Below are 21,910 nucleotides of genomic sequence, written 5' to 3' on the forward strand. Positions count from 1 at the left end.
ACTCTTGCAAATTTCTGTACAGAAGAGTTACACAGTTCCATTTTATTCTTCTTCTTGCTGGGACTTTTTGTCTATTGATTGATACAGAGTTCTGGTTATGTACTGTTGGCCAACTTCAGCTGTCCTTTTTCTTCTTGCTGGGGAAAGTATTATTTCCTTATCGACAAAGTTGAGAAAGCAGGTTATAACAGAGAGAGGTGAGGTGAGGTGGCTCTCCCCCCCACAGTAACCAATGGGCTTATAGACTGCAGAATAGAAGTAAGAAATGTCTCTTCCCACTTCAAGAGCCATATCTCTAGAAACTGTTCCGTGTCACCCTCCTTGTCCCTTTCTGGATTAAATCAATGATGGTTTCTTGTTGTCCTGTTTTTCAGGTTTCAATTTTATTTAATGATTTAGGCTTTGGACATTGTGGACTGGGTGTGTTCTCTGTGTTTCGCTCTTCAAAACCTGTAGTGCAGGCCATGACTTTTTGCCTCAAAACAATAATATATTTTCTGACAGTGTCAATTTGTTCTGTTAGCTCCGACTGACATGCTGAAATTGCTCACAGCAAGATTAGATTAATCAGTATCCTGTACTTCCAGGGGCGGATTGGTAATAGGCCTTACCGGGAAGTTTACCGGTAGGCCGGTACCCTAAAAAGGCTGCCTCTGTAATGAAATAAAAAAAAACATTCCCAAGCACTCCCGATGTGTGAGCCTGTGCTTGGTGTGGGGCATTCAGCGGGGGAGGGTGGCCATTTCGCGCTCCGGTGGCTGCCTCTGTAATAAGTGAATTTTTTTCCCCCTCACTCGGCAGGAGGGGTTGCCGTTGTTTGCTGGGGCCGGCCCTAACAATGACCTAATTGAGACAGGCAGCTAGACAGCCAATCACACTGCTGCCAAACTGCCTGTCATTTCACAGCGCGGGCTTTGCTGTGAGAGGAGTCTAGGGACTTGCCTACTGTCAACAATAAGCTTCAATCAATGAATAAGTGCAAGGGGCCGGCGGAGGGGGTGTTATATGTCTGTGAATGTTTGTATATGTATCTACGATAATAATAATAATAGTATGTATATGGTAATAGTATATATATAATTGTCTATATATGTACATGGTAATGTGTATGTATGTATATGGTAAAGGGCATGTATGTATGGGAGTGTAATATGCCTGTGTGTGTATATGTATCTATATGGTATTATGTATGCATCTATGATAATAATAAAAATAGTATGTATGTAAATGGGAATAGTATATACCATTGCCTATGTCTACTATATATATATATATATATATATATATATATATATATATATATGTTTGTGTGTATGTGGATATATATATATAGCACTGTGTGTGTGTGACATTGTGGGATGTGAATGATAGAATCCCTTGTAGCTGTGATTGACAGCAGAGAGTGTGATTCGCTATATTTCTTAATTTCACTATGGCTATGAAGTGATCCTCTTTGATTTACCTTTGAGAACAAATGCTTGCCATTGGACTGTGGATTGATTGGGCCAGAAACTGTGTGCAAATCATAGGCCTTGCTAAATCATACAAACTCTGCTGGAATTCCATGCATAAAATCTATTGCTTTAGTTTATAAAGTACATTGGAGGTATTTTTCAAAGGTTCCAGTTAAAAAACAAACTAAAAAACCCTCCAATGCCTCATCCTGCTGAGATCCCCATAGAAAGTCAGAGGCTTTCTTTACAAAAAGCAATATGGTGACAAAATACCTGCAATATGCTGATTTTCTTTTTCTATCTGATCTCCCGATCAATTGCTGCATTTTTTCTGTATCAAGTTTTAAGCATCCAGTAGAAAAAAGTATTTGTGCTGCCATGCTCTGAGTGTACATTTTTATGTGTTGACCTTTTTCTCTGGTTCTTTATTTAGTGGCCACCTGGATGCCCTGTGTATTGTGTGGCAGTCACAGGTTCCTCCTTGTATTGCTATGATAATGCTGCGCTAACCCCACCTACAATTGATTTGGTCCCGCCCACATGAGGCCACTTTCAGGGGTTTTTTCCAGGGCCACTTTCAGTTCCCATTCCGCCCCTGTGTACTTCTGTTTGCTTGTGAGCAAAATGACAGCTTTCACTCCATTATCAGCTTACCTCATGAATTTCTCCAGTCCAAAAGAGCTGCAGAACAGAATAAATGATTGAACAGCTTTCCTCTGCTTGATTCTTGTGTGTTACGGTTTATGTTCCATTGTTTTGTGGATGGATTTTATACTAGGATGCAGCTTTGATTCTAAACACCAATCATAGGTGTCCATTTAAATCCTGTGCCCCCCTAGCGTCCTTAATGCACTGCTCAATATAGATGGGTGTTCAGTACCCTTAACCCATCCCAAAATGTATGCTTATTCACACAGATATCACAGATTTTACATCTCAAGAAACAAAATTATGTACAGCTGTTAAAAGGTTCCCTCTGTTTTACATAAAGTTGTGTCAGACCCAGGGCCGGTGCTAGGGTTTGCGGCGCCCTAGGCAAAATTTCGCCGCCGCGCCCCCCGTGACTAATGCAATAGACAAGCCACCTAGTGAGAACTGAATGTAGGACTAACTGTTTTTCACACACACAATATTTGCCACAAACTTTACCCTCCCAGCACCCCCCCCCCCCCCCACACACATACACACAGGCTTTTATAGGAGCCTTACTTCATTATTACCTTAAGCTGCTAAGAGACCCTACTATTTCCACTATAAATCTATCAGTCTGTGGCTTTCTGCCTTTCTTCCACTCTTAACATCATGACATCTGGTTGGCTACATGTTGTTACATCCCAGATCCACTTAAATCCTGTTAAACACAGATATGCAGGGGATAAAAAAATTTAACAAAAAGGCATGATCTAACCCTAATCAAATGCACCTTTCACACAGCTGCTGTTTTTCTGGCAATATCCAGACATTGAAAGACTACCATTACATCTTTAGTCTTGGGATGGGTACAGGAAATATGTCAAATATTATGTGACTAGAGATACTGATGGTTGCAACCCAGAATGTAAATACACAGATCACAGTCACCGGGGTGACTTGGAACATGTTTGTGGGTACTAGGGACCAGCGTCGGACTGGCCTGCCGGGGAGCCGGGCAATCCACCGGTAGGCCCCGATGCTGGTTAGCCACGCCCCTGCTCAGTCCGTTGTTGCGAATGACAGGTGACAGGTGATTGAAGTGCAAAGAGCCCAGACGCGACTGTGGCTCTCTGCACATGCGCTGTACAGCACAGTCATTGGTACATGAGTCATGTCACATGACTCATCTGGAAAGAAGAACCGCCCACGTTGGAGAGGTCCTGACTCCTGCCGGCCACAGGTGAGGAGACAGGAGGAAAAAGGGCCCTGCTCAAGTGAGCTTACATCCTAAGGGAGGGAAAACAGAACAGGCACAAGGGGAGCCAGATGAGGCAAGGGAGAGAGCGAGTGGAGGAGATGAAGGGGTTATGCGGATGGTTGGTAGGCATTAAGGAAGAGGTGGGTTTTCAGCGCACGTTTGAAGGAGCACAGAGTAGGAGAGAGGCGGATGGAACGAGGGAGGTCATTCCAGTGAAGGGGAGCAGCACGGGAAAAATCTTGGATTCTGGAGTGGGAAGAGGTGATAAGAGTGGAGGAGAGGCGTCGATCATTGGCGCGGGCAGGAGTGTGAATGGAGAGGAGGTTGGAGATGTAGGGGGCTGTAGAGTGGGAGAGAGCATTGTAAGTGGTGGTGAGGAGTTTGAAAAGGATTCTGTAGGGGAAGGGAAGCCAGTGTAAGGCGAGGCAGAGAGGGGAGGCAGAGGAGGAGCGGCGTGAGAGGAAGATGAGTCTTGCGGCCGCATTGAGTACAGAGCGGAGGGGGGAGAGATGAGAGTGGGGGAGGCCAGTAGGAGGAGGTTGCAGTAATCCAGGCGGGAGATGATGAGTGCATGGATGATAGTCTTGGCAGCATCCTGAGAGAGAAAAGGACGGATGCGGGCGATGTTGGAAGCGACAGGCTTGGGCAAGGGAGTGAATATGGGGGGCAAAAGAGAGAGAGGAGTCGAGGGTGACACCCAGACAGCGGAGTTGGGTGACAGAGGAGATGGTGGTGCCGTTGACGACAAAAGAGAGGTTATGGTGGGATGGGAGTCTGGACGGAGGAAAGACAATGAGTTCCGTTTTAGAGATATTGATTTTGAGAAAACGCGCAGACATCCAGGAGGAGATGGCGGAGAGGCAGTCAGATACACGAGAGAGGAGGGTGGAAGAAAGATCAGGGGAGGAGATGTAGAGTTGAATGTCATCAGCATAAAGGTGATACTGAAGACCAAAGGAGGAGATGAGAGCACCAAGGGAGGAAGTGTAGAGCGAAAATAGTAGAGGGCCGAGAACAGAGCCCTGCGGGACTCCTACAGGGAGAGGGTAGAGGGAGGAGGAGGAGTCGGATGTGGATACAGAGAAGGAGCGGTTAGCGAGGTATGAGGTGAACCAGGCGTGGACAGATCCAGAGAGGCCGAAGGAGAGAAGAGTTTGCAGCAGGAGGGGATGGTCCACGGTGTCAAAGGCTGCGGAGAGGTCAAGGAGGATTAGTAGGGAGAAGTGACCCTTGGATTTAGCCGATAGGAGGTAGTTAGTAACCTTGGCCAGGGCAGTTTCGGTGGAGTGAAGAGGACGGTAGCCAGATTGGAGGGGGTCGAGGAGAGAAAAGTCCGAGAGGTGTCTGGCGAGGCGGCAGCAGACAATCCGCTCCAGTAATTTGGAGGCATAGGGGAGCAGTGAGATAGGGCGATAATTAGCGAGAGAGGTGGGGTCAAGATTTGGTTTTTTAAGGATAGGAGAGATAAGAGCGTGTTTAAAGGAGGAGGGGACTACACCAGAGGAGAGTGATAAGTTGAAGAGGTGTGCAAGGTAAGAGCAGACGGTGGGAGAAAGAGAGCGAAGGAGGTGGGAGGGGATGGGATCGAGCGGGCAGGTGGAGGGAGGAGAGGAAAGAAAAAGGGAGCAAACTTCTTCCCCTGTTGTGGGGCAGAAGGAGCACCAGAGTTGGTTGCTGGAGGGAGGCGAGGCGATGAGGGTGGCGGGAGAAGGGGAGGAGGAGGTGTTCAGTCTGATGGCCTCAATTTTGGATGAGAAAAAGGTGGCAAAGTCAGTAGAGGAGAGGGAGGGCGGGACAGGAGGGAGAGGGGGAGAAAGGAGGGAGTTGAAGGTGGCAAAGAGGCGGTGGGGGTTGGAGGATTGAGAAGAAATGAGGGACTTAAAGAAGGATTGTTTAGCGAGGGAGAGGGCAGAGCAGAAAGAGGAGAGAATGAATTTAAAGTGAAGAAAGTCAGCCAGGGAACGGGATTTCCTCCAGAGGCGTTCAGTGGTGCGAGAGCACCTTTGGAGGAAGCAGGTGAGTTTGGAGTGCCAGGGTTGAGGAATAAGGCGGCGCCTACAAATAGCGGAGGCCGGGGCAACAGCATCGAGGGCAGTAGTGAGGGAGAGGTTGTAGAGAGAGGATGCCTGGTCAGGGCAGACCAGGGAGGGAAGAGGTGATAGTAGAGTTTCAAGAGAGGAGGAGAAAGAGGTGGGGTCGATAGCATCAAGGTTGCGCCTAGTGAGGGTGGCTTTAGGTGGTGCGGGAGTAGGGAAGGAGGACAGAGTGAAGGAGAGGAGATGGTGGTCAGAGAGTGGGAAGGGAGAGTTGGAGAAGTCAGAGAGATCACAGAGATGAGAGAAGACAAGGTCGAGGGAGTGACCAAGACAGTGGGTGGGGGAGGAGGTCCACTGAGTGAGGCTAAGAGGTGGAAAAGGCGAGAAGTTTGATGGTGGCGGAGTCGGAACGGTTATCAATGGGGATATTAAAGTCGCCAAGTATGATGGAGGGGAGGTCAGAGGCGAGGTAGTGGGGGAGCCAGGCAGTGAAGTTGTTGAGGAAGAGGGACGTGGGGTCCGGGGGACGGTAGATGACAGAGACACAGAGGTGGATAGGAGAGAAGAGACGGATGGAGTGAACTTAGAAGGAGGAGAAGGAGAAGGAAGGTAAAGTGGGAATTACCCGAAAAGTACAGTTAGGGGACAGGAGGAGGCCCACTCCACCATCTGGGCGCTCATCCGGTCTGGTGGAGTGAGTGAAGGAAAGGCCCCCGTAGGAGAGAGCAGCAGGAGAGGCAGTGTCAGAAGATGTAAGCCAGGTTTCAGTGATGGCAAGAAGATTTAGAGAGTTGGAGATGAAGAGGTCATGGACAGAGGATAGTTTGTTACGGATGGACCTGGAATTCCAGAGGGCACATGAGAAAGGGAGGGTGGGAGCGGTGGAGATTCGGATGAGATTGTCGGGGTTAGTGGAGCGGGGGGAGGGTGAGAGGAGGGGTAGTGAGAGTAGGGCGAGAGAGGGGGGCTGGGGGAGAGGATAGGTATAGGAAAGGAGCGGGGCGGCATTGTACAGTGCAATATCAAAGGCAATGGCAAAGACAATATGAAATATGAATTGCAATAAGAATAAGAATGCAGTAAAATACGGTGCAGTAAAATTAAGATAAAGTGCAGATGGATGAAATAAATAAATGAAGATGAGATGAAATGAACTAAAAGCGAATAAAATTAAAATAAAAATAAAATAAGGTAATAAATTAAAATAATACTAAATAGTAATAAATAGGATAAAATAAAATTACAGTGCAAATAACATTAAAATGAAATACAGAACAAAAGGATAAAATAGAATACAATACAATGCAATACCAGTTGTGGGAAACGGGAGAGTCCAGGTAGGAGAGTCCAGGTAGGAGCATCCAGAGACCAGGGAAGGGGAGAGTCCAGAGATAGGTCGCTGTAGCCGTCCAGAGGGACCGGAGAACAGGAACAGGCAGCGGGAGACATGGCAGGCAGGCAGGCCAGTAGCGGGGGACAGGAAGAAGACCAGGCAGCAGGAAGATGAGATGGCGGCAGACTAGGCGGCTGGAGTCCAGAGGAAATGGCCGGCAGACCAGGCGGTGGAAGAAACGAGGACGTGGCAGGCAGCAGGAGGATGTGTGAGGAAATGAGGAATGCCAGAGAACAAGTAGCCATTAATGGAGCCGGGGATCCGAGCAGGGGAGCCTCCAAGCAGGACACAGCTGGCGGCGCCGAGACATCTGGAGCCAGGGATGGCAGAAGGCAGCAGACAGGAGGTGAGAAGCCAGCAGGACGGGTGGTCGGAGGTAATACAGGTCAACGGCTGGACCGGAGGTAGGCCCAAGCCGCGGCCTGTAGTAGGTGGACGTGGCGGCGGCGGCCGGGAGCAGAGTCAGTGATGAGCAGCTGGGCCGATTTGAAGGCATCGCGGGAGGCAGCCATTCAGAGGATCGCCGACGGGGCTGGAACCAGGAGTGAGTGGAGGTAAGTGAGGCGGGTGGAGGAGGGAAGGAAAACGGAGAGGCGCCGGGCTACTCACGGGAAATTAGGAGCCAGGTGTAAGACCCCAGTGGAGCGCTCGTGTGGCACGTCCGTCCTCCTCCACAGCCCGATGCCTGAGCATGAGGTCTATTTATTAAATGTGAATATGAATTATTTAATGGCAGTAACAGTTGTGGGAAATAGGTATATGTATTATACATAAATGCTATTAATTTATTGCTGGGGTTGTCTGGAGGGAGGGAAATAGGTTAATTTATTAAATGGGAATACTATTATTTTAATGTTGGGGCTATAGGAAGGCTTAAGTATTAATTGTGGGTCCTGTTGATTTAACATCGGGACTGGTTGGAATTTTCTAAATGTACCCATTTTTTTCCAGATAGGGCCCCCAGAATTCCAGGATCCAGACAAGCCGCAACTAAAGAAACCAGCAGCCACAGGTGGTGACAAGAACAGGTAGGACAGTCTGTCAAATGTTCTGAGTCTAGTGGGAAAATCCTGATTTTCTTTTTTGGTGAATGTTCTGCCCAATCTAAGGGGCAGATCAAGACTGTGTGCTATTTATATACACACTGCATTCTTTATATACTACACTAGGGTGCTAGCTGTCCTTCGTGGGCTGATCACTCCCCCTCTAGTGTCTGGTCTCGCCTACTTTGATGGCTGGCCACACCCCTTCTGGTGGGCCCCTGGCGTTGCAGCCACCGGTGGGCCCTTCATGCCCCAGTCCAACACTGCTAGGGACTTTAACATAAACATATACCTGACCTATGTAGGAATACAATTTATTTTGTTCTCACCCTACTTGTACCTTTGGTCTGATGCTTTGTTCTAGAAATATATGACTCTGGTACAGTATAGGATTTCACTAAGGTCATTGCATATACTACTTCGCACTAGGCTGCATAAGCCATTTTTAAAGTACTGAATAACGTATCACATAGGAAAAAAACTCAGCATAAATAATCAGTAACTAAAAACATAATTTATTAAAGAAGCCAACAACTAGCACACCAGAAACATATATCTTATCATATCCACTTTTCAATCCTTCTATACTAAATTTGACTTTGAACAGTCTCAGCCCAAGTTTCGGAGCTACCAAGCAATATTCTCTTCTTTAAATCATACTTTCCAACTTTGGAGATCACCCCTCCATGAGATCTCCAAAGTTGTCCGTGTCTTGGGGGCATGATTACACTAATCGCGTCACACTGACTGCTCCCCCTGCTATATAATACCAATTTTGACCTATTCTAGCAGGGGGCGGGGCCAGGATGGCATTATTAGCCCCACCCCTACCAATTCACCAATAAAATGGGCAGGATTCGGGAGATTGCTCTGCTCTCCCAGGAGTCCAGGAGTGCCCCCAAAAATTCAGGAGTCTCCCAGACATTCCGGGAGAATAGGCAACTATACTTTAAATCTTTACATGTATTATTTGGTGTAACATTTCATATGGGCACATTATATGAATTTTAATAATACATTTCAATTGGAACTATGGTTCAGTTGGCTAGATATTTCACATTGTCCTATTGTAATATTAACTACTCTTTTCTTTAGCTTTTACTCTGCAGATGCCTTGTGACTTTGGATGACAAGCTTTGAGTTCATGCAAAGTGTGAGGGAACCATCATGAATCAGGGACAGATCACACAAAATGCAAACATAATGACACCTTATGTTAAATATATCACTGCCACAGTAGCCTGCTAGGCATGGAGATTTAATGGAAAGTGGGAAAAAAAATCCAACTTTATGTTCAACAAATTCATTGCCCATCTGATGAAGAAAAGGTTAGGTTTAAAAAAGATATATCAAGTTCCAAGACGCAAAGAGATATAAATTATTTAAATTACTTTTTCACTGCTGGGAATAACCACATCATTGTATAATGTATTGCGACATGAAGTAGAATATTTTTTCTTTTTTTTAAAGATTCTAGACATATAATTTGTATTTTACTGAAAATGCATAGAATGCCAAAATAAAATAAAATAATACTTAGAAAAATCAAGTTACTCTCATTTCTGAAAATAAAAATGATATCCACACTTTCATCTGAAACCCAGGAGCAATTTATACCACTTGCTAAAGATTATTTAAAAGTTGTAATTCTTCCCTTTAAAATGGCTGTGGAAGAGGTGGTGAGTGGGAGGACCAATCAGAAACCACAGTGTGGCTTTTGATTGGTCCTCTCACTCACACAACTCCTCTACAGTTTCACTTAGTTCCGGTCAGTACTTTGAAATGAACAATGGAGGCCTGGGAATAAAATAAGAGTTACCTACGTGCAAAAACTGCACCCGATGCTTGCCCTTCCATTTATGGAAATAAAAGTATAGTTCAGTTTCTTTTCTATTTGTTTAATAATAAAGAGTCTTAGGCTTGCTTTCCAAATCTGAAATGATGTCCAGTGACAAGTGCAGGGTGACATTGATCTGCAAATCATGTAATTTTGGACATGCCCCTGTGGCGCAGTACCATGACCACATAATTGCGCCTGGGTGGGGGCAGGTTTAAAATGCAAAATTTGAAGAAAATCCCAAAGGCCCCCTTCCCATCCACTTCACTAGGCAGTGGGTGTGATCCAGGAGAAAGGCCTGCTCTACTGACTATTGGGGAGGACTACCTGCAATTCAGGAGTCTCCCAGACATTTCTTATATCAAAGAATAACCCCATCCATGTAATCAATCTCTAATCTGTTAAGTTGTTTGTGATCTATTTTTTTATTTATTTTTTAAATGTAAAGAATTTCCATGGAGGAAAGAAAAATTTATTTTACACTAATAATCACAATAATTCACAATGTTTTGTTCAGCTTCTTTTGCCAAAATGTTAACTAGGCAGCTCCTATAAAAAGAGGACTTACCATCTCTGACATGTCCTTGGTTATTTAGTATGGGCTACATGGAAGAATTACAGTGTCCAGACACTATTCTCTCTAATATATATGATTCTTGGTTACATTATTATATTGTGCACAAGTTATGTAATGCGAATTTAACGTTTACTACTAAAACTGACAAGCCACATTTTTACACTTTCTCTATGCTATTATGCCAAGTATACATACTTGTTACTCCTGACATAAACCAGGCACATATACTAGAGATGTACAGCGAGACGCATCAAAGGATGTGCCCAACTGAACATAAGCACATACAGTCAAGTTCATAAATATTGTGACATCGACACAATTCTCATATTTTGGGCTCTAAACACCGCCACAATGGATTTGAAATGAAACAAACAAGATGTGCTTTAACTGCAGACTTTCAGCTTTAATTTGAGGGAACTACATCCAAATCAGGTGAACAGTGTAGGAATTACAACGGTTTCTATATGTGCCTCCCACTTTTTAAGGGACCAAAAGTAATGGAACAAACTAAACAATCCTACATCAAACTTTCACTTTTTAATACTTTGTTGCAAATCCTTTGCAGTCAATTACAGCCTGAAGTCTGGAACACATAGACATCACCAGACACTGGGTTTCATCCCTGGTGATGCTCTGTCAGGCCTCTACCGCAAATGTCTTCAGTTCCTGCTTGTTCTTGGGGCATTTTCCCTTCAGTTTTGTCTTCATCAAGTGAAATGCATGCTCAATCGGATTTAGGTCAGGTGATTGATTTGGCCATTGCATAACATTCCACTTGTTAGCCTTAAAAAACTCTTTGGTCGCTTTTGCAGTATGCTTCGGGTCATTGTCCATCTGCACTGTGAAGCGCCATCCAATGAGTTCTAAAGTATTTGATTGAATATGAGCAGATAATATTGCCCAACACTTCAGAATTCATCCTGCTGCTTTTGTCAGCAGTCACATCATCGATAAATAAAAGGGAACCAGTTCCATTGGCAGCCATACATGCCCACGCCATGACACTACCACCGCCATGCTTCACTGATGAGGTGGTATGTTTTGGATCATGAGCAGTTCCTTCCCTTCTCCATACTCTTCTCTTCCCATCACTCTGGTTCAAGTTGATCTTTGTCTCATCTGTCCATAGGATGTTGTTCCAGAACTGTAATGGTATTTTTAGATGTTGTTTGCCAAACTCTAATCTGGTCTTCCTGTTTTTGTGGCTCACAAATAGTTTACATCTTGTGGTGAACCCGCTATATTCACTCTTGTGAAGTCTTCTCTTGATTGTTGACTTTGACACATATACACCTACCTCCTGGAGAGTGTTCTTGATTTGGCCAACTGTTGTGAAAGGGTTTTTCTTCACCAGGGAAAAAATTCTTCTGTCTTCCACCACAGTTGTTTTCTGTGGTCTTCCGGGTCTTTTGATGTTGTTGAGCTCTCCGATGCGTTCTTTTTTTTTAAGAATGTTCCAAACAGTTGATTTGGCCCCACCTAATGTTTTTGCTCTCTCTCTGATGGGTTTGTTTTGATTTTTAAGCCTAATGATGGCTTGCTTCACTGATAGTGACAGCTCTTTGGATCTCATATTGAGAGTCGACAGCAACAGATTCCAAATGCAAATGTCACACCTAGAATCAACTCCAGACCTTTTACCTGCTTAATTGATGATGAAATAACGAGGGAATAGCCCACACATGTCCATGAAATAGGTTTTGAGTCGATTGTCCCATTACTTTTGGTTCCTTAAAAAGTGGGAGGCACATATAGAAACCATTGTAATTCCTACACCGTTCACCTGATTTGGATGTAAATACCCTCAAATTAAAGCTGAAAGTCTGCAGTAAAAGCACATCTTGTTAGTTTAATTTCAAATCCATTGTGGTGGTGTATAGAGCCCAAAATATGAGAATTGTGTTGATGTCTCAATATTTATGAACTTGACTGTAAATGTGGTTTTTCATGCATGTACACTTTCTGCTTTCATTCAAGGTGCAAATGCATCCAGCTCTACATGAGCCCCATCAGTTTTTAATAGTAGTTTGCTACCATTGAAAACCATCAATATAAATCTGCAAAAGGCAGTAACTTTTTTTCCCCACTATAAACTAAATTACTAGGCTAATTGCAGGCTTCAGAATTCTATTTGTTATTAAGGTATATTTTTATATAATTGCCATAAGCAGTTAAAAGGAATAAATAAATCAGGGACAACTTACGTTTGTTGAGAAAAGCTTCACCAGGAACAGAAATGTAAGACAGCCCTTCAGATGGAAAGCGATAGTTGGATAAACTCAACGCCTGAGGAACCTTCACCATGGAGTAATCTGCAAGGGTCACAAAACATCAGTCACGAAATTGCATCTGAACTACATAGATTAATGGATGCATCACAACATTCAGCATGTTGATTAAAATGTACAAATGGTGAGCAATGGTCTCCCAAATCTTGTAGATGCTATAAGAAAATAATGACTAGGCATTGAGATTTTTACATCGAGATGAGAAACCTTTATTTCTGTCACGTTAAGGTCAGTTATGTAATGATGTTACAAATCATGTTTTTGCTAGCAATTTTAACCACTACTAAAAGCATGTAAACAGGTATGAAGATAAAACCAATTGTTTCCAATGACCCCCATCTGCACTTCCACCTGCAGTCAAGAGACTTGCGGCAGTGTCTTTTGGGCAGTGCCTGCTCTATACCCTCATGTTCAATACTCTATACCAGTGGTTCCCAAAATGTGTGCCACGGCTCGCTGGGGTGCCACGGCGATCTCACAGGGGTGCCGCAGCCAGGGCCGGTGGTATGCAAGGCAGGGGACTACTTGGTACTTATTTTGGCTTAAGGGTGCCTTGAAAAAATTATTGAGACCCTAAGAGTGCCTTGAACTGAGAAAGTTTGGGATCCACTGCTCTATACCCCTGTGGATCAATGGAATGTCCTTGATTAACTGCCCCATCCCCTGATTGCAGGTGCAGGCTCTGATTACACATAGCCTTTACTATACATCACAATGTTCTAGAGTAGTAACAATTTTCTGTGCAAAACCAAATGAACTTCTCTTTATCAGAAGCACATTTAGAGATAAGCATCTAAGAGCTAAAATAAAAACATAGAACAATAAAATAAAAAAGCAGAGCAGCCTTGTGCAATTCATTTTGTGGAACAAACATTCCTACATTGTTTTGAGTGCAAGACCGTTATTATAGTTACTATACTGGTTCTGTTATTAGACCAGTAACAAATTGCATTCTGTATGTCTAGGGATTGCTTATGTAGTTGATCCCTTCAGTTAATGCATGTCATCCTTTATAGTCCCTTCATTGCCACTTTAACTTTGGGCAGGTAGTTAACTTCTTATAGTGTTAAAGCAACTGTAAAATTATTAATGTACCACAAAGCTATTTTTCTGTTTTATTATACTGTTCGGTTATTTTTTACACCAACAATAATACAGCGTCTCCGTTGTATATATATAATAGTTTTGCTTACACTAACATGAGTTTAAAGGATAATTCCAGTTTCAAATAATATCTATAATAAGCTTAATATTTGCCTATGAAATGTGCTTGTTTTGTTGTTTTGTTTTTTTTGTTTTATTGTTGTGACTTTATAAGTACCTTATTATGAGATTATATGAATTCCAGCAGCAGTTATCTACCTTTGTATCTTTGAAAACACAGGTCTATTAGTTTCAACCGGACTGTGTGCTCATATATCTTCATATTCACATTTCGGATTCCTTTGAGATCCATTTATATTTGTGTCTCGAACATACATATTTTTTGTGACTGGTTGATATAAGGAAGCTTTCTAAAAACCTCTGCTATACAAAGAATCTACTGGCGATAACTATACTCATTATTCCCATATATTTTTATCTCAAGTCACAAGGAATATTTTCACAACTGTATATTGTGTTTTAGAAAGTTTTATTTTTGGTTTAGTTTAACAGCAACTGGATGCCGAGGTTTCAATTGAGATGACTGCATTATATGTTATTATGTGTTTAGTGCACAGTTTTTGAGGTATACTTTATAATAAATGGATACTCATATATTTGGATTTGTGTATTGATATATAAAGTATATGTAGGTCTTCTAGCGCAAATTTCTTTCCTACATTTGTTTTTACATTCTTATGTCAGGTTTACACAGACCTGCAATATAGCAGCTGGTTACCTACTGATTCTAATTAGGTCAGTGTTGGCTAACCTGTGACACTCCTGGTGTTGTGAAACTACAAGTCCCAGCATACTCTTCCAGCAATAAGCTGCTATATATTGGCAAAGCATGCTGGGACTTGTAGTTTCACAATACCTGGAGTGTCATAGGTTAGCCAACACTGGCTTAGGTGAATATATATATATAATCTATACACCTGTGTCTCTTTCTGGGATATTTTATTCCGGGTGTATAATATTACTTGTCTATGAGGGAAGGGCAGCTTGCAGTGATATCACAGCACTAGGGATTGATTGTGTCAGTAAACTACAACTCACATAACTAATTGAAAACAGCCATCCAATAGCAGCATTGTACAGTATCTCTCCCCTGTACCATAATCACTAAGCTGCCTATAGCATGTTTGAATCAACTACTGTTTTAACTCTAAAAGCACCAGCAAAGAAGGTAATGCAAAATGGAGTTTGAAGTGGGTGAGGGCAGGCTACAGTCCCACAGCTGCATAGTTGTGCCTTCTATATTAGCAACCAAAGTAACACTATTACTCTATGAGGCCAAGCATTGCCGGATCTTATAAAGTAAAGCAACAATTTAGCAAACATGTAAACTTGGTATTAATGTATTTAATGGAATCCACTTGCTTGAAAATGGAATTATATAATGTCACTTCTTTTTCCATCCATTCTTTCAGCCAATGGGTGATTGTAATAACAAAGATCATTTTATCTCCACAGCCTAAATGTCTTAGTTGTATTTTTCCCACACATTAACCTAATAGCAAATGTCACAGACATGTATCCCCTTGTATCTGTACATCAAACAACATGTTATATATATATTATACTACAAAGGAAATATCTGTATACATTTTACCAGCAGTGGATTAGTTTTATATATAACCTCTTTGAACATTCTTTTTTTTTTATCAGATAATGGCCTTGCACATTCCTGTGGTAAAATAGGATCAAATGGTGTCACTTTATAAAGAGTAAACAACAGTCACTTACAAAGTTGTATTTTTCCATGTTTTAATAAAGCCACAATAATGGCCATCATACAGTACAGTGGATTTTCAAAGAAATATTGTATTTAAAAAGAGAAGTGAGATGGATTAAATCACTTGTAAATATTAAATGCTCATTTACACCAGACATTTTCCCAATTTTACTGGTCTTGTAATTCTTTGCAGAAAGGCTCTATGTCAGGGGTGGCCAACGAGTCAGAGACCAAGAGCCAAAAAATATCTATAGATATTCAAGACCAGACTAAGAACCACAGCTAGCACTGGCAGACAGCTGCCCCCTTTAGACGCTATGTCAGGATCTGCCTGCAGCCCTCTGTATTACATGCCGCTTGCACATACTTGCCAACTTTTCCTCGTTGGCTTCAAGGAGATCCCGGGAAAGGGGGGCGAGGCTTAAGGGATCGCATAATTTTGGTCCCGCACCTAAATTATTGTTACAATTTTGATTGATTACAGCAGGGGGCAGGCTGCGTTGACGCAATATTTGAGAACTGGGAGGTTGCCCTGTTCTGAGGTCTCCCAGAAATGCGGGAGTCTCCCGGACATTCCGGGAGAGTAGGCAACTATGCGTTAAAGAAAAGCAGCTAATGAATCTCTAGAGACTGAAGTGTCTTTTACATTTAAGTCTCCTTTACTGAATGACAAAAGTCTTACCTGTCAGTCTTTGATTAAATCTTGGTCTCCATTAAAAAATGGCCACCTCCATAGACATCAATAAATGGACATAGGACACAATTTATGAACTGTGTCATCATGCCACAGATGGCAAAGCCAATCACATCTTGTACTGGCTCAGCATCAGGGAGAATGCCAGAATCTTCAGGGAGTGAGGGAGATCACCCCTATTTCAGGGAGTCTCCCTGACATTCAGGGAGAGTTGGCAAGTATTTGCTTGCATTGGCAGCGCCTGCCTCCTGGACTTTGGATTTTTGTTATGTATTATCTGCATCTGTTCACCAGAGGTGCTGCTATTGTTCCTTCCCATTCATCACTAGGGGTTGACATGTTGCACTAATTATCTCTTGCACCTGCGTGTCTCTCTACTTATACCTGCCACTCCTTGCATACTTTGCTGGTCATTGTTGTTGTATGTTGCTGTGCTGTTCCCTGCTGTGCTACTGGTTCACCTGTTCCATGGGATTTCTTCATATATTTTTTTTTACCTGCATCAGCCATGTTCCTGGTATTTGCTTTTTGTATCTCCCTGCAATCCTCATTCTATATCTACAACATCCGGTTTGTACCATCCTGCAATAAACAGCGGAATCTATCACACAGCTTCAAACATAAAGCTTTGGAGCTGTGTGATAGATTCCACTTCAGATTTTTATTACTGGGACTTTTCCTCCAATTGTTTTCATTCGCTTACTCCTGCAACATGTCTGCCTTAGAAATCACTGAGCTACCTCAGCTACAGACTCTACAAGCAGAAATAATTTTATTTCGATCTCAGATGGCTCAGCTTTCTGCCTTACTTATGGACCCATTCAGGAGACTTTCAGATTTTGTTTCTCACAATTCAAATACTGTTGATTTGCCTCAACCAACTGTCTCTGCTGCTGAATCAGTGCAAACATCATCTTTTAATAATGCTACTACAAATTTACTGTTTACCAAGAACTATGGTGTAACAAACTCCAGGTTCATAGGTGGTCCACGCCCCCATCTGACCGAAGAGGAGCAGCAGCACAGAAGAACTAATAAATTATGTCTCTATTGTGCCAGTAATATACACTTTTTACAAGCCTGTCCTCTATGCAGACCACGACAGCCTACAGAACAATCTTCTGTTTATCCCCCTCCTCATTCTGGATTTGTTTGCACTTCACTTCCTGTTCCAACATTACAGCCTGTTCTTCTCCCTGGAATGAGGCCTAGCCCACCAGCCACTGCCTCCAGTCCAGAGGCACCAGCTGCTGTCTCTGTTCCTGAGCTACAGCCTCTCACTGTGCTGCCCAGTCCGGGGCCCATGCCAGGTCATCTGCTCAGTCCGGGCCCCCTTCCAAGTCGTCCACCCAGTCCGAGACGTCTCTTGCTGAGGGTGCCAAGTCCGAGACATCTCTTGCCGGGGGTGCCAAGTCCAAGACGTCTCTTGCCGGGGGTGCCAAGTCCGAGACGTCTCTTGCCGGAGGTGCCAAGTCCGAGACGTCTCTTGCCGGAGGTGCCAAGTCCGAGGCGTCTCTTGCCGAGGGTGCCAAGTCCGAGACGTCTCTTGCCGAGGGTGCCAAGTCCGAAATGTCTCTTGCCAAGGGTGCCAAGTTCAAGTTGTTCCCCTTTCCCAACTTAGTGTCCTTCTGAGGTTTTGTGTGTCACATATTCCCTCCGCACCTAGCCTTGTTAATGACCCTAAGAGACAGGTACTGTTTCTAATATCGCATTTTAGAGGGGAAGCTTTGGAAAGGATAAATCCATTTATTGAGACTGATCATTCCATCGTATTGGACTTGCAATCATTTACTGAGGCAGTAATCTGCAAATTTGCAACATCTCCCGCTATTCCATCTTGCGGGGCCTCTGAACATTCGGCAATGCCACCTATCTCATCTGGCCAAGAGATACCACTTTGCTCCACCTAATTGGTACAGACTGCTGTTCCAGGTAATCCTCGCAAGAAGAAAAGGCGAAAGAAGAGAGCAGGGTCTGCGGTGCCTCAACTTCCCTCTGGCATGATCTCCATCACCTTTCTGCCTTGAATGAGGACTTGCATGCCGGGCCCCTTACAGTGGACTACGACTCAGATGGTTTTAATCCTTTTTGGTAATACGGGCGTCTGGAACCTGCCCTAAAGGGGGGTACTGTCAGGATCTCCCTGCAGACCTCTGCATTACATGCTGCTTGCATTGGAAACTTCTGCCCCATGGACTTTGGTGAACAGAGGCACTGCAGATAATACATAACACAAGTCCAGTGGTGCTGCTATTGTGCCTTCTCTTTCAACACTAGGGGTTAACTTGTTGCATTAATTATCTCTTGCACCTGGGTGTCTCTACTTATACCTGCCACTCCTTGCATACCTTGCTGGTCATTGTTGTTGTTGCTGTGCTGTTCCCTATTGTTCCCTGCTGTGTTCCTGGTTCACCTGTTCCCTGGGATTTCTTAATATGACCTGTTTACCTGCATCAGCTATGTTTCTAGTATTTGCTTTTTGCATCTTTCTGCAATCCTCAATCTATACCTACACCATCCGGTTTGTACCATTCTGCAATAAACATTGTGTGTTTCACCATATTCCGGGCTCCTTAGCTGGGATTTCTGCATTGATGTGTGACACCCTGGTGAGTCCAGGGAGTCCCCTCCTGGATCTTAAAAAGAAATATGTAGCAAAATAAAAATCCTGTTCCCTTGGCTGCAAACTGATAAGCCTACTGGTTGAGCAGGCCCTTCCTACAGATCAGGGACTTTCTACAGATGTTCAGGAACTCCTGCCATATTACAAGGGATGTAGCAGTAAAACTTCAGTATTACCCCACTCTCAATGTGCATATACCTTTGCAATCACCCGGATGTTACCTGGTTTCAGCAGCAGTTTCATAGGGCAGTTTTTCTCCATAATATCAGCCCAAATGGAAACTTAGTCCCCAACCTGTACTGTTCGACTTTGTTTTCTGGCCTCACTTTTGCATCATCATGGCCCTGCTGCATGAAGACATGGCTTGCGGCATTGCGCAGGAGGCCTGGGGCCTTAATGGTGCAAATGGCTGCACCACTCCCACACACACACACACACACACACTCCACTTGGACCTCCCTTCAAGCAAGAATGCAATACCCAGATTTTATACAATTAATGGTGGAAGTAATAGAGCAGTTTATAAGTTGTAAGTGCAGCTGGTCACATCGGACCTGGTTCAAGCCTGAATGCAACTTGTACGCAAGATGTGTTTTACAAAATAGCACAGAACTTGAGCGTTGGTTTTTGAAAATGTGTACTTTCAGTGTCTATAGCATAGCTGGGTACATTACAACTATAAAAAGTCTTAAAGTTTAAAAAAAAATGCTCAAGAACAGTCAGTTCTGACCAATGAACAATAAAAAGTACAGATTCAAATTGCAGCATCCAAAATCTTTGCACCATATTACAATGTACCAGTAGGTATGGTCACAATGTCTGGTACACATGAGAAAAATCAATATAACCCTTTTATTAATATACTAAACATCTAGGCGGCTTGATAATGGAGGATGGGGAAAAAAAAATTATGCGTTTATGATATTTTCATTCAAATGAGGGATGTGATCCTTATTTATGGAATTGTGGGTGGAGACATGCAAATCACCCCTTATACATTACTGAAGGCCAACTATACATTTAGAAACAATGGCTTATATCACTGATACAGCTAAATACATGCAGCCACATATTAAACTTGCACTGTATCAAGCTTATTAGCTCTCATTAGTGCAGGAAATGGCTTTAATTTGAATCAGTTACCTGCCACTGATGATCTTCCTTCCAGTGTAACAATCATAGATGGGTTTTCCAAGAGGTTTGTAGCCATATGTTCCATCCCTTTATCAACTGTATCAATAAGCCCTCCAACATCAGGATGAGCCTGCAAAAAAAAAACTTAAATATTATTTATATTTTTTTCTTTTCTTCTTTTTAGTTCTCTCACTTGTTGTTTTTAAATCTAAAGAGCATCAGTCTGTGAAGCCTTAAAATCCATTTACATACTGTATTGGTATTAAGCAGAGATGTAACACAGTAAAGGAATTTCACTCTACATGAATTACACTCTACAAGTGAAAATTTAGCCCCACAATATGTCAATCAAACAAACAGTAATAAAAGCTTCAGTTTTCTATAGCAGCCATCTCGATAACGGAATTAGAGATCTGTGATGATTCAGCCCTAAACTGACACTGCAGCAAATTTCTTTAAGTGGTTTAGACATTTCAAAGCTAGAAGCAATATTAGCACAAAACATTACTGAAAAGATGCATTTTTATCATTCATGCACAGAAGCAAGTTGATCTAGTCCATATACTTATATACTTTGTATTAGACTTGACGTGTATACCCTAAAAGTACACTTTTTATATTCTCACAATGACAGCCCTGCTAGATGTCAAAATTTCAGTCACTGTTGCTGACCTTTTGGTTTGGAACATATGTAAACTGTATAACCATGATCTCTGTCACAGATATAAAACAATCTAAGAACTGATACATTGTGCTATAGTAAATAATTTAGCTGAACTAAAATAAATATAATCCATGGTATTTCCACTTGTTTCATATTTCTTTATTTTACACAGTTAAAATAAGTCTAGCAGCACATTGGCTTTGAGCAAGTAAGGGTTTGTCCATATGATAGCTTTTCAAAAGAACCAGAGGACAAATGTAAATAAAGGGACTACTGATGAAGACAAGAACAGGAGGGACAACTGCCCCAATCCACAGCAGTTCCTATACTCTCCTTTTTAAAACAAAACCAAAAAAAAACTTTACATTATCAGAATCCCCTGCCCACCTTCAACCCTCTTCCCAACACTGCTGCAATTTGTCGAACTGGGTCTTGTATAGCTATCAGCCTGTTCGATCACTGGCTAAAAGCTTTATTAGATTGCTGCCCTACACTGAACTCCAATTGGCTGTCTAGAACAGGCCAGGAAAAATCAGACAATAGACTTATAGTAACTCAAAGATCAGGAGGGAGAAATCACCTCATCAAGGAATCTATTTAATATATGCCTTCAATGGGGTACCCACCAGCGGTAAGCTTTGCCGGTGTCTCTACAGCGACAACTCGCCCATTGTAAGGATGTGAACCAGCTGGCATATCCCTTCAGACTGACCATTACCACCCCATGCCAGTATCGCAGAGGCAGCTGAGTTTTGCTCAGCCGCCTTGGGGAGATTTTTATGGTAACTTGCGTTATCAGGTGATTTTCTATCTCTGTGATAAGCAGCGACAGAAAATCAGCCTTACCACACATACATGTAGAAACAATAGAAAGGAGAACTCAAGAGATCTTGCAATCTAAAGTAAAATGGCATAGAAACAAAATGTGACAATGGGTCAATGTGCAGTACTTAGAACATTTTAATATTTTTGTTGAGAACAGAGTTTTGTACCAGTACATGTGTGCATGCTTTAGCTGATGTCAAAACACTCCAACTTACTATATATGCTGCAGACAAGATAAAACACTAAATAAAGCTCATATGTACATTGAAAAACAGTACTAGCTAAGAGTGTATAAAACAAAAACTTGTCTTTTAACAGAGCATTAGAATTGTGTTTTCAAAGCTTCTCTGCAGCATAGTGACTGTGTACTTAAACAGCATTCCCAGAGTCAACACGTGAAAACTGTAGGCAACATCCCAATTCAAAGCAAAGTGAATTCTTAGGAGAGGCTGTATGTGTGTAGGTCCATTTTCTCACGTTATTGATATCAAAGCGCATTTAATAGGCTTTAAGAGAGCATAATTTATGCCCATGTGCATTACACATGAAAACTGTAAAAAAATATATATA

General features: G+C 42.7%; 1 protein-coding gene across 2 annotated transcripts in view; it reads right to left on the reverse strand.

Annotated features, from left to right (window-relative positions):
• The window catches only part of ADGRD1 (adhesion G protein-coupled receptor D1), a 434,837-nt gene that overhangs the window by 355,553 nt on the left and 57,374 nt on the right, over window positions 1-21,910 (reverse strand). For both annotated transcript variants that reach the window (XM_075176425.1, XM_075176435.1), the window contains 2 exons: window positions 19,861-19,981; window positions 12,436-12,543 (listed from right to left, as the gene is read on the reverse strand). In XM_075176425.1, coding sequence (XP_075032526.1) covers window positions 12,436-12,543; window positions 19,861-19,981 — 229 coding nt within the window. The remainder of the gene's footprint in view (window positions 1-12,435; window positions 12,544-19,860; window positions 19,982-21,910) is intronic.

This window comes from Mixophyes fleayi, chromosome 1 (genome assembly GCF_038048845.1).
Source record: "Mixophyes fleayi isolate aMixFle1 chromosome 1, aMixFle1.hap1, whole genome shotgun sequence".
In the NCBI taxonomy this organism is placed as follows: Eukaryota; Metazoa; Chordata; class Amphibia; order Anura; family Limnodynastidae; genus Mixophyes; species Mixophyes fleayi.